This window comes from Neolamprologus brichardi, chromosome 8 (genome assembly GCF_056152115.1).
Source record: "Neolamprologus brichardi isolate AB-2024 chromosome 8, ASM5615211v1, whole genome shotgun sequence".
In the NCBI taxonomy this organism is placed as follows: domain Eukaryota; kingdom Metazoa; phylum Chordata; class Actinopteri; order Cichliformes; family Cichlidae; genus Neolamprologus; species Neolamprologus brichardi.
Window position 1 is genome coordinate 2,115,100 of NC_142111.1, and position 16,755 is coordinate 2,131,854.

Below are 16,755 nucleotides of genomic sequence, written 5' to 3' on the forward strand. Positions count from 1 at the left end.
TGACCCCTCAATATGCAGAAAATATGAGTGAAATATAAAAGCATAATAAAGGCAGGCGGAGGCTGAATACAGAGAAGGGTTTTTGACAAGGTTTGGTAAAGCAATAACAATGGGGGTTTACTTAATCAGCTATTCTTTCAAGGGGAAAGCAAACAGAAGATGAAAAGAAGAAAGATGAAAAGAGAAGGGCATAAAGGTAGGTTGACAACTTTAATGACAAATGCATACCATATCGCTGACAAAGGCAAAGATGAAAAGAAACACACATGCTGCGAACGCACATTGGCTCTGTGCGTGGGCTCAAACACAGAAGCTTGTGCTCATGCACGCTCGCTCACCTTGTAGTCCATCTGCTCGGAGCAGTTAAACACGTACACCATGATTCCCAGGGCCCGTCCCAAGTCTTTGGTAGTCTCAGTCTTCCCCGTGCCTGCGGGCCCAGCTGGAGCTCCACTCATTGTCAGGTGGAGGGACTGAGTCAGTGTGATGTAGCATCTAAACATAGTGGAGATATTTCTAGTTGCATTACTACAGTCCACGCACATCCATATAAGTCGGTTCTCTGGTTGAGCACAAAGATGGGAAACTTAAACATGAAATCACAGTTTCTGGAGTAAAACCTCTCTGCAGAAGGCTCTTGCTTCTGTGCAAGTTTAAACCCAGAACACTCTTGCTGCTAACTACAGAGCTATATTTTTATGTGTCAAAATAATGAATGCGGAGGAACTGAAACTTCACAGTTGCTAATTCTGGCCAAAACTCAGTTTTGCTGTGAAAACACAAGCAGGAGCCTTTTTAGCATGGGTATGTCAGTGTGCATGAACATGCTTTTCAGTAAACAGTAACCTGAACAAATGTGTTTGCCACTGTTTGCTTTATGCCGGGCTCACACTGTGCGATTTTTGGCCCATTTTGAGCCGATTTTTGAGTCGTGCGACCGTTTTGGCGATCGGCCCAATTTTGGCCTTTCATCGTGCGTCGTGCATCGTGTAGTATACGTGGGGTAACGAGAAGCGATTACCAGCTCACGACCAGCTCCCGATCATCAATCGCTTGGTCGCGAGGATTTCAAACCTGTTTGAAGTCCTCGCGACCGTCGTGAGGGTGTCACCGCAGTTTCTCACACTGCGCGTGTGCAAACACAAATGTCAGCAAAAAAGACGGCGCAGCACGGCTGTGCAGCGTGTGATCTGGACACAAGCGATGGAGGCACTTGTAGAACTTTGGAAAGCTCATCCGAGCCTTTTCGATGTGGCCTCACAAAATTATCACGACCACAACAACCGTGAAAATAGTTGGATGGACATTGCTGCTCAATCACAGCTGCCTGATCATGTTCTTCATTAGCAATTTAGCAAAGTTGATGGTGGTGGTGTGTCTGTGTGAGTGAAAGACAGAGAGGGAGAATTTCTGTTATAACCTTCATTTTATGGACGCACAGTGTGAGCACTCAGGTCGCATCAGAGCATCGGGTCGTATAGTGTGAGACCCTGCATCGTGACCTACGAACTTCTAACCCCTGCGAGTCAATCGTACAGTTTGAGCAGGAGCTGAATCGCGCGACTGACAAAATCACACAGTTTGAGCCCGGCATTAGGGCGACTGTATAGGTGCTACCAGCACTGCTTGTGCTGTAAATACTGATATAAGAAAACAAAAACATACTATTCTGTGTGTGAACCTGCACGTTGCTGCCTGTGTGTCTGAGGACCATAACAAGGATTTGAATAAAGACATTGTCTTCAAAGCATGAAAACCAAAATTTGGACTGAGTGCATGATTTACAGGTGGCTTAATGAGACACTGAAGTCCTCCGTGTCCAATCAAAATACAAAGTAGCATCAGTGATCAGCGTGACATTACACCAATTCACTTAAGAACAATGCTCCTGTCCCTTCACACAACCAGCACGCAGCGAAAGAGCTGAACGCAGAGGACTTTCTTCCCCGGTCACTGCAACAATACACTCTCTTATAATAAATGCACAATAGGAGAAAAAAGCTTGGGTTTCCGCCACCGCATTACAAGAACTGCACGCAGCTATTAACATGACAAAAAACAACCCCGCGTTGTCCTATAACCAGCACTGACAATGTCGTGGTGTTGTCTCAGCTGTCACTGTACATAATTTTATTAGATGATAATATAATCTGTTCCTGTGCTTTGATTATGACACAGGCTGATTAGTGACACCATTGATTGCTTCTGCTCCACAACCTGTCAGGACTAGCAAACAGTCTGCCCAGCTAGTGTCAATAAAAAGCAGAAGCACTGCGAATGTGAAGTGACAATCAGCAGTGAACACGCTGGTTTGCCTTAAATAGCAACACAGCAGTTGTTTTAATAAGCTGCTGGTTAATAGATGATGTATGGAAGGGGGAAAATATCGGGAAGCGTAACGAGAGATAGAAGTCAGAGAAGACAAATGATGCCATCTGTATACAGTGTATCAGAGCCAATCGGCTTCATGACTCTTCGCTAAAATACGGCCAGAAATCTCACACTAAGTCATCAAGGAGGCTGGATAAGGATGGTCTGCACTGAATAACTAAAGCAAGATAGGAAAGAGTGAAACTAAACAGGGTTGCGATAAGGTGACTTATTTTATTACAGTGTCTTTAAGAAGAACAGCTATATATCAGCCTACCTGTCTGACTCATTCTCCCTCCACTCCTGTGTGTGTGTGTGTGTGTGGGGTGGGGGGTTGACATTTTGCATAATGGTGCAGCTTTGGAGTATTGAGTGAGTGCAAACATTACGCCGATAACATACACGCTGTTATAGATTAGAGTCACTTCCTTTAGCCTAATTATCCTGCTGCAGAAAGTGAGCACAACAGACTGAAAATAGCCACCGTGTGGTGCATAATCACGCAGAGGTCATGTGAACGAATTCACATACTGCTTAAGAATTCATATTTCTTCTAGACAATATTAATGTTTAAAATCTTAAGTGACAAAGGCTTTGGTAAACGCAGCAATGTCAGAAATTAAGAAATTCTGTTTGCCTGCTTTCATGTAAACCGATGCTGTAGAGCCTTGTCACAGAAAGCATTCTGATTTGTCATGAGAGGGTAGTTAATAAATTAATAGTGTCTTTTAAATGGACTTGTAAATCGCAGCATTGAAAAATTGCTTAAAAACTTTCAAAATTAACTAAGGCTATCAACAGTATATGAAAAAATATCTGGTATGACCTTATGCCCCAAATATGCCATGTTAAAGATATATCAACTTAAGCTGAAATAGGGCCAGGCTGTACTTTTCTGTAGTACCAGTTTTAACCACAAGATGGTGAAGTGAATTAATGCAACATCCAGTGTGCCCTCTAATTATTGTTCCTACATGCTAGGAGAAGCTACATGCAGTCTGGCTGCCTGAAGAGTTCGCAGAGGTCTTACAGACAAATGGATGGAGTGATCCCTCGTCCATACAGTTTACCTCATGGACCACCCGTCTCATTGTGACATTTTGTTTGTTTACATTTTTATTATTCTGCGAAGTTGAGGGTTACTCTGACCAGAACCCTTCAGCAGGTAGAGGTTCATGTGGTGCTAAGTCAAGCCTGACGAAAGCCAGTATAAATAAATGATTCTGTAGTATTTTACTTTTTTGCCATAATTACAGAAAAATATATTTCCATCTTTCACCATCCATCCATCCATTTTCTTCCGCTTATCCAGGACCGGGTCGCAGAGGCAGCAGTCCAGGCAGAAAAGCCCAGACCTGCCTCTCTCCAGCCTCCTCCAGCTTGTCCGGGGGAACACCAAGGCATTCCCAGGCCAGCCGAGAGATATAATCTCTCCAGCGTGTCCTGGGTCTGCCCCGGGGCCTCCTCCCTCACTTTTAAATCTAAATACTGTTTAGACATCTTTTCAGTCTTGCTCCAGTTCTCAGGGTGCATTGGTTTCTTGTGTGTCCAAGGACTGGTTTTCATAGCTTGTACTGCACTACAACAGTGCTGCTGATTTAGTCTAAATCATATTTATAGGTTTTTTTGGATTGCCTTGTCCTCCTCTTGCATCGTATCTCACAGCTTTGTTCCATCTCTAACAAAGTTCTTCTGAATTGCAAAATAAATGTCATATAATATAAACTTGCTGAACTTTGATAAATATTTGATATTGATAAGGGTTTCATACTTTAGATAAACTAACCATTTAAGATATGTTAGTATACACAGAAATCTGCATGTAGTGTTAAGATAAAAACGTGGATTTTACTCTATGCTACTGTGGTGCCGGTGGATGTCAGGTTGTGTTTTTCTCTTGTTGACTCTGATGTGAAGAATTGTGTAACAATTCATGCAGCAAACACTCTTTCAGCCATTTTCTCAAGTCGTGGATTAAAGGATTTGACACCTCGCCCCCTGGTCTATGGTCCATTGTTTCAATGAAAGCCAGTGGCAAACTGTGTGAGTCACAGCGAGGGCATGCACCATATGGTGAAGCCTTGCTCCACGGCCGCTGATGATGCCATCAAAGCCCATTGTTTATGCTTTGTTCAAGCTTCAAAGGGAATACTGGTCAGCTTGGAAAACCATACAGTCGAACGCTGCGGTTCGCAAAAGGACTCTGAGAGGCAGGTATTCAACTCTCTGTAGTTTAACTAACCCTGCAAAAACATGTGGGCACGAACAAACCAGCAGCTGGCACAGTGGCCATGCAGAGTTGATCTGAAAGATTTTACTTGTGGTGGGTGTGCATAATGATTCAAATGAAGATTCTTCCAAAGCATCAGACGGTGATTATCAGATGAGAAACCTGCATTTTCTTCTCAGTGACAAGGGAAGACGACTATTAGTACAAATGGATTTTTGAAAAGCACTCAAGTTTCCTGCAAAACAGCACCTGTAGAGTACTACACAGTAAGTATTCTTGGTTGTTTTTTATTTACTGCTAAACTTCCTCTCCTCAACACAGCAGGCCAGTTACTCTTTGGATTCTTCTACATACATAAGAATTCAGAGAGTGGCTTCATTTTAAGACCTTTACTTTCTAGGACTCATCCAGCCAGTGTCCGCTCTCTTGGCCAAAATGCCAGGTTGATAACAGATATGAGAGATAAATGGTCAGACTGCTTCAAGCTGACAGAACAACAGTAACTCGAGTATCCAGTTGTAACAACCGAGACAAAACAAGAAAAGCAGCTTTCAATCCACAACATGTCAACCTTTAAAGCAGAAGGGCTGCAGCAGCAGAAATCAACACTCCTGTAAGAACAGTTCACAGAGAAAAATGTTGTCTGGTCTTCTGAGTGGCAGTCTCCAACAGAAGGACACTTTTCTGGGCTTTAACTCAGGATTTTTACAAAGCTTTTTCAACCTTTGTATAAATCCTGTGGTTTCAGTTGTAGTTTTTTTCCACACACTGTCTGTATCTATGTGTAATCAAACCCCAGCAGTATGCTTCTTGTTTTAAAGCAAATAATGTACAATCAATCATACCTTTGTGTTTAAAAATAGATAACGTTGACAACCTAAAGAGCCATAGTAACAAGCCTAGCCCTTTTGAATAAAGGACCCACAAGCTAAGGTTCCCATTCAAATCTATGCACTTTATGAATATCCACTGGTTATCCTGGCATTTCTAGCAAAGTCGTTACCAAGGTTATTATCGTTAACGAAAACTAACGAAATAACGAAAACTAGAAGTGAAAAAACATTTTCGTTAACGGAAATAAAAATAAAAACAAAAAAAGGAAAACTAACTAAAACTGGAATGAGTGTTCACAAAACGAACTAAAATTTACTGAATTTATAGTAAAAATGTGTTTAGTTTCATTGATGTGTGCGTGTCATACAGTAGTCAAGGGTGAAAATGAAGTTTAGTTTACAGATTCTTTTCTTGCTGTCTCATTATGCCAGCAGGTGGCAGTACGTTAGTCGAGTCGTCTGTGTTGCTGCTCCGTCCACGCGCACAATCATGTCAGGAAAAGTCGGAAGAAAGCGCCAGAGTCCAATTTGGGATTACTTTGAATATGACTGTGTTTTGGATAAAGCAAGTGTCTTGTAGTGGAAACAGACAAATTATGAGGGACATTTCTAAAGGGAAAAAAATCCCACAAACCTTAAAGTGCACTTGAAAAGCTCACACAAGAAGGCTAACCTAGCTTACCTAAAACAGAAGCTAACACCAGGCAAGGCAGCGTGATGCATCCCGAGACAACAGGACGGGGATATCTACACAACTGTGTGAGTCAACTGCCTTCAAAAAGTTTATCAATTCACTTGAACCAAAATTACAAACACCCGGTGCTGCAAGAGTTAATAGTCTCATTGGGGCCAAGATATACGTTTTATAGTTGCCTGGTATCAATGGTTGTTCATCTGCCTTTATTTATTTATTTAAAGAACCCATAGGTGGGAATGTGAGTTGTCTGTCTCTGCGTGTTAGCCCTGCGACAGACAGGCGACCTGTCCAGGGTGCAGTATGGTAGCTGGAATAGCAACATACCCAAGGATGAGCAGAATGACTGATATGATGAAACTGGGATTTTGTTACACTTAATTATTGCAAACACAACTAAAACTATAACTGAAACTAATCAAAACTAAACTGAAACTAAGGATTTTCAAAAAAATAAAAACTAAACTAAACTAGCAAACAATTGGTAAAAACTAATTAAAACTGATATAAAATTGAAAATTTGAAGTCAAAACTAAGTAAAAATAAAAACTAATGAAAATTGCAAAACTATTAAAACCCTGGTCGTTGAGTATTGTGGCAAAATAATCTGAGTTCTGTCATTTAGACATGACAGCCTCTTTGGTGGATCATTGTGTCCCTTCTCTTGGGTCTACCAAGGACTAGGCTGCTGGTGCTCCGACTCCAGTTCAGTGGCTGTTCTGCAGAGAATATATATGTCCCATACTGTATGTGTTATACTGAGTGAACTGGCTCCCTGAAAGAGAGGGATGACTGTGATGGTGTGTATATGTCTATATGCAGGACCACAAATACATCATTAGAGGTCATCTGTCGTAAAGGCTTGAATACAGGAGTCTTCAGGCAGGATACACGGGTGTGATATCACCCATCCCATATGTTTTGTATATCAAATTCAGAGACACTTTTTTTCATTGCCTCTTTGTCTGGGAAAAAAAGAGACAAAAAATTGTCCAAGCCCTCCTTACCTATCTGTTAGAGGAGTGATGACTAATCGCGGTGTGTTTCCCAGGTATTCGTAGGAGTAGAGAAACTGGGCATCACAGATGTTAGTAAGACAGTGCTTCTCCTTTTCATCCCAACGGTGTCTCAGCTGTGACAGCCACACAAAGGCCTGAGAATTCTCCACCTAAAAAACAGTGAGATATGATCCAAAATAATATAATCTTTGTCACCTTCTAATTATGATCATGACATACCATGCTGGAAAATCCTTAGTTCATTACTCACTGGTAACAGCATCACAACAAATACAGCAGCTGCATAAGATTTTTTGAGCACTGGCTCTGGCAGACGTATCCCTCGTGACCCTCTCACCTTCTGAGTGATCATCTTGGCCACGACGTCTCTGGCATGGACATCGATGGTGCAGATAGTCATGACCTTCTGCCGATCACCCGGTGTAAGTTGGCCAATCAGCATTGAGATAAGAGTGTTGAGCTGGGAGACCTGTTTTTTGTAGTACTCCTTCATGGCGTTGTCGTAGCCCTCCTCAAGACGTGCAAAAGCCATAGCGACGTCAGACGTCCACCAGATCTGTGTGCAGGTCAAAGCCACCTGAAAAGGGAGTCAGAGACATCGAAACCACTCTGATTCTCTCTGGTAGTTTACTTGTATTCACTTTGAGCTAAAACATCATCTAAATGTAAAACAAATCTAGGAATTGTGCCAACAAAGGCACACAAAACATATGGCCCTGTATGTTTTTTGCATAAAAACCCCCACCATTGGAAAGAGATGTAAAGGAATATTTGAACTGACAAACAGATTTTTTTTGGCTGTTGTTCCCGACAAATGTGGAGAGTCAGCTTTAAGGAACGCTACATGGACTGAGCAGGTGTTGTTTTGTCTGGGTATTAATGGACTTGGCATTTAAAAATAATTCCAGTTGAAGCCTCCTAATACCTTTGCAATTGGAAAGGGTAGGGTTGGAGGGTATGCAGAAATCAGGTATACAGATGAGCTAATAAAGATGAGCTTAGCTTCTGGGTGATGCAAGCCAAAAGAAAGCATTCTATCCAATGACCAACAAGGAGCATCACTGGTCACAAAGAGAGTCTACAAGAGAAACATCCTTGGGTTCCCCTAACCTATGACCTCAGTAAATACTTTTCTGATAAACTTATGGTCTCAAGCACTAGTTACTGTTAATGAAAGAGCATCGTGTTCATTTTGTAATTCATGGTCCTCTTTAGTGTCGAAAGGGAGAATAAAGCTGTGTGTGATTTACTGTGTGACCATACAAATATACAGATATACAGGCATTACAAACTATCTCAGGCTATAAATACGCTGTTGTATGGTTTATGTAACATCTGTTATCCTTGTAAAATAAACAATTTCACTATAATGTATTCTTTGCAAAAAAGCCCGTTTTTTTATTTTTTTATTGGTTGAAGAACACCCGATGATGTATTGCACAGCTGGCGTCACAAATAAATACAGCTTTGTTTGTGCCAAACGACTTCAGGAGTAGCTTGTTATACACATCCAAAACTATTCAGCAGCTAAACAGCTACATCTAATTGTAATTGGGGTGGCTGTAGCTCAGGTGGCAGAGCAGGTCAGCCACTAATCAGAAGGTCGGTGGTTTGATCCCAGGCTGCCTCCAGGCTGCATGCCAAGTATCCTTGGGCGAGATACTAACCCCATGTTTGCCTACTGGTGGTGGTCAGAGGGCCCGGTGGCGCCAGTGTCCGGCAGCCTCGCCTCTGTCAGTGCACCCCAGGGCAGCTGTGGCTACAATGTAGCTGCCATCACCAGTGTGTGAATGACTGAATGTAGTGTAAAGCGCTTTGGGGTCCTTAGGGACTGAGTAAAGTGCTATACAAATGCAGGCCATTTACCATTTAATAGAGCACTTCACTTATTTAGGACATTCTAATCGTACTGAAAAGTAAGAAAATGAAAAACGTTTCTGTCACTCTGAAGTTTGCAGTTTTCTGAAGGGAGCTTTCAAAAGTCTGTGAAAATGACAAAGGGCTTGTGTTGCAAACTTTGGGGATGAAGATTGAAAGAGCTAGAAGATCAAACAACTCAATAGCATCTAACAATAAATGCTAATGAGTATGTGGGAAATCTAGAAGAGGCTGTTTTCAAAAGGCAAGATTTCTATGTCTCTGCTGCTTTGCTGCTTTGATTTTGACCGTTCTGCTTTTATTGCTAACTTTAAGTTTTTAATTTAAAGCCTGCCCAAAAAATTAATTTGGATTACTAAAAGATTGACCTTCAGTCTTTGTCAGTTACTTCTGGAATAATTTAAGCTACATATATTTTTATCCTTGCCTCCATGAACACTATTGATCATGGAATTGATTTTAACTTTGCTATAAAGGCCTAACTTTTTTTTTACAATTGCTATTCTCTGTAGATTTGGTACCACCACCCAGTTTGAGGGGCAGTTAAGGTTGTTCATGAAGCATATTTGTGAACGCCCTCAAAGTCAGATGTGGAAACCCCGGGTTGGCCTCATCAAATAACTCAGTTCATAGCCATTTTGCGGACTGCTTAGCAACACTGCTGATGTTAGAGTAAGTGAAGCCAGATAAGCCAGATATCCCAGAAATGTGGAATTTGCTTCATATAACAGGACTCAATTGAAAATAACAAACAAATAAAAGAAATTATCATGTGAACAATAATCACACTGAGGCTGTGATGATGATATCTACCAAAGTTATTGACAATAACTAATCAATGATGCATTAAATTAATATGATCATTTTTATGAGATTCATAAAAAATGAATCTACGTTGCTGTAGTTTCAATTCATCTCTCTGCATATAACTGAGATAAATGTCATAGGTGTGTAGGCATGCATGTGTATGAGTTACACACTTATAGCACTGCTGTGCATATTGAACTTCCCAGCCTTAGTATAATCAAAACAATGAGCGGATCATCCAACCCTAAATCAGACCAAGAGGTAGGAAGTGACCACGCTAACTTCCATCTGTAGCCACGCATGAATCAGTGATATCTGGTATGTAGCATTTTCAGGTAAGAATAAGTGGTCTATTATCACAGTCACACATTGGCTATATAAAGGATTTTTAAGCTTGTGAAAGTAACTATGAGAGGCCCAGACAGGAATTTGGTACCAGTCCAAATAATAGATGTCAGCAGTTAAATCAGTGAAAACATATTTGTCCTCTTTTCAATTTCTGTTTTTTTTACTTGTATATTTCTCATGTTTCAGATCATCAAACAAATTTTACTTTTTAGAGAGATAACCAGATTAAATACATAACAAAACTACCAGTTTTTAAATGATTAAATTCTGATGAATTTCTCTGAGAACTGGGATGATGCGAGTAACCTCAAGTTTTCATTCCTAGCATTTCTTTTGATGTCTCACTATGAGAAATTGAGACTCTATAACCCATATACAGGTTCAGATTTGCTCTGAAGTGAGAAAAGGTGTTTTAATTATGTCTGTGTAGTAGCACAAGTGACTTAAGGGTGCGATGTTATGTCCGACGTGGTCACTGCAATCACTAGCCAATCAGGACTGGCAGAATGAGGAACTATACGAGGCACATCCTATAGTGAGACATCGAAATTACAGTATTAAAGTTTGACTGTATTGAAGCAGTATTAAATCACTGCTTTGACAGTGCATTAATGATCACAAAACATCTAAAGAATGGCAGGCCTCACTTGTCTCAGATAAGGTCAGTGTTCGTGATTCAATAAGAATAGGAACTGGGCAAAAATGTCATCCATGGAAGAGTTTGAGGTTACAAAAAACTCCTGACTCCTTTGCAGGCGGTAGTGACGTCCCTTTTTCGGCTTCATCAGATTAGAGTTGTAGTGTGCAGAGATGGGCAGTAATGCGTTACTTGATTACTTGTAACGTGTTACTGTAATCAGATTACTTTTTTAAAGTAACGAGTAAAGTAAGGCATTACTATTGCAAAAACGGTAATTAGATTACCATTACTTTCCCGTAGGAACGCTGCGTTACTGCGTTACTAAAACCGTGATTTTTTTGCTAGAATGTCTCATGACAGTGACGTAAGCGAGTGCGACGTTCGTGACAACAGCTGTGTGCAGATCAACAATGGATCATATATCGAGTGCAGAGAGAGTATGAGCGTGCAGCGTTTAAAGCGTGTAAGTACTGACCTTACTTTGAGTTTGATTCCATAAAAAGAGACAAAAACATTAGTGTCCGTTGTGCGTGGGAAGAAAACTTCTTTTTACAGCGAAAAAAACCCTAAACAAGCACCGAGTAGCTACGACGTAATGGGAAACTCACAGAGAAACTCGCGGATTCTTCCACTGACCGCTCATCTGCACCAGGGTAAACCTCCGCCTACCCTACTCCTGCTGTACAGGTGAAAATAGAGCAAAAGGACCACTAGTCTTTGATTTTATTTATTTTCTGCTGTGTTTTACTTGCATCTATTTGAAAGACTGAGTGTAAACACAAAAAAAAAATTATTTTATGTGCTGGAATGTGCAGAAAATAGGTTTAAATGTTAAACTAATTTCTTCCAGTCAGAGAATGTTGCATATAATTAAATTTTTACTTGATGCATAAAGTTAAAAGATTAAAACTGACAAAACAAGTTAAAAAAAAGAGACTTTTCCATCTGATTACATTTTGTATGATGGATTATGCAGAAAAAGTAGAATTGGGCTGAAAGATCTATCACTTTATCACCTATTCAGGTTGTAAATCGCGTTTTTAAAAAGTAACTAAGTAACTAAGTAATTAATTGCTTTTGAAAATAAGTAATCAGTGAAGTAACGGGATTACTTTTTTGGGGAAGTAATCAGTAATTAGTTACTGATTACTTTTTTCAAGTAACTTGACCAACATTGGTAGTGTGTAGGAATGGGGTCTGAGGGGTTACTTTCTCTTGCTTTGCTTGAGAGCACTTCCATGGCTTTGGGTTGGTTGTAAGTCCGAACTTAAATTGGATTGGGATGCTTTGGCGTGATCTTAAAACAGGTCTTTCATGTCTGGAAACCTTCCAGTGAGGCTGAATTGAAACAATTCTGCAAAGAATAGTGGGGCATTCATCCACAGCGATCTGAGAGACTTGAAAAAATTGAAAGCTTGAGTTACAGAACACAGGAAGGGGGAAAATATTTTTCACAGCATCGTACATCAAACCGAACCTATTTACCTGAGCTGAATAGTCAAACAGCCACTGCTCCCGAGGCTTTTCCTCATAGGCTATTACTGCCTCGGTCATCTCGTGGCGAACTGTGGAGCGCATTGTGTCGAGCACCCGGTTTAACCACATCTCCACCTTACAGAAAAAACACAAAAACAGGCAAATCCCTGAATACAAAAACCAAAAAAATATTGCAATGTGTGTCACATGAGCGCCGATGTCCTCTCTTATCAGTGGACCCTAATGAGGCCATTAATAAGCATTAAAGTGGAAGTGGAGTCAGGCAAACACTACGGGATATAATGGAAAATGAATGAATTGATGAGCTTTAAATGCAAAACCTCCAGGGGCAAAACAGATTCTTTCTATATATATTTTTTTAAATGTGTGAGTGTGAGTGTGTGTGTGTGTGTGTGTGTGTGTGTGTGTGTGTATTTCCTATCATTACAGAAAGGGACTGGTTCGAAAAATTGTCAATGTCAGCAGTAAGTCACAAAGATAAACACCATTAACGTCTTCAGCATTCGGATCCATCTAGAAATGATGATATCCGAGGCTCCTTTTACCTGTCCACTGCAGTCACAGGCCTGATTGAAAGGGACATACTCTTCCTCCTTGCTGTACATGCCTTGACCAATCTTCGAAGGATTCCCCTCTCCATCTGTTTCAAATCGCATCTTAGCCATGTTGTCAAACAGCTTGGACAGATGCTTCTGGACCTGAGCAAACGCACAGGATCAATTTACACTCACGCTTTGAAACGTTACAGTGTTGCTTTTCAGGACCAGTGTCCTGCTACACCTCTGCTAGCTGCTGATGAAAGAGATTTTGATGGCGAGTTGTTTTTAACAGTTATTTATTTTTCTGAGGACACAAAAAAAAAAAACAGTGCACTCATGATGGAGGTCGGAGTAACATACAAAACTATAAGCACCATTGCCCCTGTGTGGGCACTAAATGTACTACAAAATTCAGCAGCAGTGAGTCAAAAGCCTAATGACACGATGGAGCATAGTTTTAGAAAACTGTTAGTGAAGTAAATTGTAGAAAGAGCTGAAAACATTAGTACTGTTTTTTATCATCTGTGTGAACAGACTGAAGCGTTAAATTCACTGCCATCCCTTGGGCATAAATTTGTGAAACCACCTGGTGTGGGTTGGTCCCATTAGACAGGATGTCCAGCAGATCAGCTGAAGAGATGAAGTAAAATCTGGGAAAGGCCAGACGCTTGGTGTCCAGGTATTCTGCCAGAGCCTTTTCACACAGAGAAAGCCTGTAGAAATAGCACAGCACATGCAGAGTCAGTATGTGTGTGTGTGTTTGTGTGAGACGTATGGGGAAGAAACAGAGAGCCGCTGATCTTGGCTGAACTTTCACCTGCTCTGGATGTCCTCCAGTTTACGAAACAGGCCTGGTTTGTTGGTGGCCTCCACTACGTTGGGCGTCTCGTGCATAGCGTTCGCCAGCTCTTTGAAATCGGCATCAATCCCCTCAAAGCGCCTGGAGTCCTGCAGAGGATTTCATGAGGGAGCCCGGCAGGCGTTGATTCCCACAAGAAAGAGGGAGAATCAGAGGTTTAATAGCAAACATCTGGGCTTAAGCACAGCCCGAACATCACGGGAGCAATTAAAAGTTGTGTAATCTCAGCTCTTAAACTAAGTAAGTCTAATTAATGGATTCTTAATTAACAGCTATTACAGTTATGCTGCCTAGGTTCATATGGCAACAACTGGGGCGCAGGTTGAGGCTTGCATGTATATAAGCTTGACACTGACGGATACCTGAAATATAGAACTGTATGAACTGTGTGTGTGTGTGTGTGTGTGCTTGGTGTGTAACCTCAGGCAGCTGTGAGCGAATGTCCTCAGAGCCAAGGAAGATGCTTTCCAGGTGACTCCAAGTCCGCTGAACCACAAACCAGATGGAGATGACGGAGTCGACCACAGATAGCTTGCTTTGCCATGAAGATACTTCATCCAGGAAGTGTGCGATATACTTGGATGACATAAGGTTCTGCAGCTGGACCTGGTTGTCTTCCAGCGTCTCAATCAGCTCCTCATTTGCACGGAGCAGAGGGAGCTTGGTCCTGTGGTGGGGCTCATACTGGAATTGCATACCTGCAATAAAGTCCATCAGTACATCATAAGCAGGTAGAAAAGAAACAATTAAAATTCACTGTTAGAAGTTAAAAATTCGTGTTTCTGTACCTGTCCATGTGGAGTTGAGCTCCGACAGGACTTTCTCCATCCCCATCTCTTTAACAGCCTTGTCTACGATGCCTTTCACCTCGTCTTCAAAGCAGTGCAGGTTGAGCTGCAGCAGATCAGCCAGAGTGGTCTCCTGCTCACAGACAGCCACGTCACTGCTTATGTCACAATACCCAGAACTCAAATCTGGTGATATTAGAGTCATAGTAACAGTAAATACTAGCTAGTTTCAGAGTAACATGGACACACATATTTATCAAAAGCAGACATCCATTTTTTATAATGAACAAGGGCTAACTGTACAAACTCTGTCACCTACAAGTAGACATGTATGTTACCTGTAAGCAAAGGTTGCTTAGTTACTCACAGACTATGATGTTGACCTCTTATCACCCACAGCCTTTTTTAGTCTCACTGATCACTAAAATTTAGACCTATTTAAAGGACTGCATCTAACTCACAACCACAGCTAATTTAGAATCACTAATTAAATTAATTAATAATTAAATTAATCACAGTGAGAACATGGAAACTCCACACAGAAAGTAAGTAAGTAAGTAAGTACCTATATGGAAAAGATATATATAAATCTTATAAAGTTTGTATCTGTCTTGTATGAAACTTGTATGAAAAGCATACAAGAGTGAAAAACATATAAGATCCCTTGAAAAATTATATAATGAAACTTGTATGTTTTGTATACTTACTAAAAAAATATATGAAAGTAATGAGAAAGTGGCCACTTTCATGAGTAAATCATGTACGTTTTTACTATTTCTTTTCCATATGGGTAAGTAAAGTAAAGTTTATTTATTAAGCGCTTTTCATAGACAGGTAGTCACAAAGCGCTGCACACAGAGATTAAAATAAACAGTACGATAAATAGCAAAATGCACAATATACACAATATAGAGTTTAAATGTAAATTAAAAATATAAAAATGTAAAAAGCATTGGTCAACAGAAAGCTTGTTTAAACAGTAAAGTTTTTAACTGTTTTTTAAAGGATTCCAGGAAGGCCCCATTTAAGGTTTAAAACAGGAAGCTCCGTGCTGAGTGGCGAGCCTAGCCACTGTACAACAAAGCCACGGACCAGGAACTGAGCTGCCTGCAGTTCTTTTGTCAGCAGTACCTCAAGAATAACTGCTAGAATTTTCTTTTACAAAAGTGAAGAAAATGTTAGTTTTGCTTCGGTAGTATTCGTTGGCTTCTTGCTGCTTGTGCTGCTCATGGAGGATTATGTCATAGTTATGATAGGTCTATCTAATATTGCAGGGTCTTTACCTTTCAATATAAAGGGTATTGAGGTGACTGTTGCTCTAAAATCGTACTATACAATTAAATCTGGATTAATTTATTAAATAAGTAATAGTATGGAAAAACAAATGAGATGGCACATTTGGTCAGTTTTTAATATGTGACAGATGACAAATGTTTATGCATTGTGTTGCATTAAAAAAAGTGCAGGTGATGCTGCCGATGCTACTCTGTCAGAATAGGTTAGCAGCTGTAGACCAACTCTGATGGTAGTCGAGCAAATCCCTGCTGCAGCCAGCTGAATGTGTATAAGAGAGGATTTTGTCAGAGCCTTACAAAGCTAGCACTATATAAATCTATATATTAAAAAAAGATCAAAGCAGATCAGTTAGCCTCTGTGATACATTTTTGTACAACTTAAAAGCTGTAAAAACCCATCATCTTAACTTCTGCAGCACAAACTACCCCAAAGAGGAGCTGAAGAATGAATTTGCTTATGTGTGTAAGCTCAATTAAAATATTACCACATCTGCTTGGACCTGAATAAAACAATCCTGCAGCTAGTGTGATAATAATGTTAAAATGCTCTAAATGAAACTCCACAACATGTTGGGTTTTTTAAAAATTAGAATAAGCTGTAAACCTGGTCCATGGTGAAGCGGACTCCAGTAGCGGCCATTAACTGATGCCAATGTCTGGATCGTATGGCTGGATTCTGGAGCTCTGCCACAGCCCGGAGGGAGGTGAGGAGGTTCCTCACCCTGCTCTCCAACCCTGTGAAGGCCTCCCACGCTCTAACCTGCCACACACAAGGCCACATATTTAGGACAGAGGAAAGCAGCTTTAAACAGCAGTTCAGGATTTATTCTGAGTTGTACTTTTTTTACTTTGAGCAAGACATTGAAATCCTTAAATGCCTGATTTCACTCCATTCTTTATTGCTGCTTTATATTCCTGTGGGCCTAATGTACAAATTTACATTAACATTATTATTATT

The 16,755-nt window shown here is 40.6% G+C and overlaps 1 protein-coding gene across 1 annotated transcript in view; it reads right to left on the bottom strand.

The window, feature by feature from the left end:
* The window catches only part of dnah9 (dynein, axonemal, heavy chain 9), a 206,207-nt gene that overhangs the window by 143,810 nt on the left and 45,642 nt on the right, over window positions 1–16,755 (bottom strand). The window contains exons 24-33 of the mRNA XM_087845253.1: window positions 16,402–16,557; window positions 14,503–14,635; window positions 14,135–14,412; window positions 13,673–13,803; window positions 13,442–13,568; window positions 12,862–13,014; window positions 12,305–12,430; window positions 7,484–7,723; window positions 7,135–7,295; window positions 339–495 (exon numbers count right to left, since the gene is read on the bottom strand). Of these exons, the coding sequence (XP_087701379.1) occupies window positions 339–495; window positions 7,135–7,295; window positions 7,484–7,723; window positions 12,305–12,430; window positions 12,862–13,014; window positions 13,442–13,568; window positions 13,673–13,803; window positions 14,135–14,412; window positions 14,503–14,635; window positions 16,402–16,557 (1,662 nt within the window). The remainder of the gene's footprint in view (window positions 1–338; window positions 496–7,134; window positions 7,296–7,483; window positions 7,724–12,304; window positions 12,431–12,861; window positions 13,015–13,441; window positions 13,569–13,672; window positions 13,804–14,134; window positions 14,413–14,502; window positions 14,636–16,401; window positions 16,558–16,755) is intronic.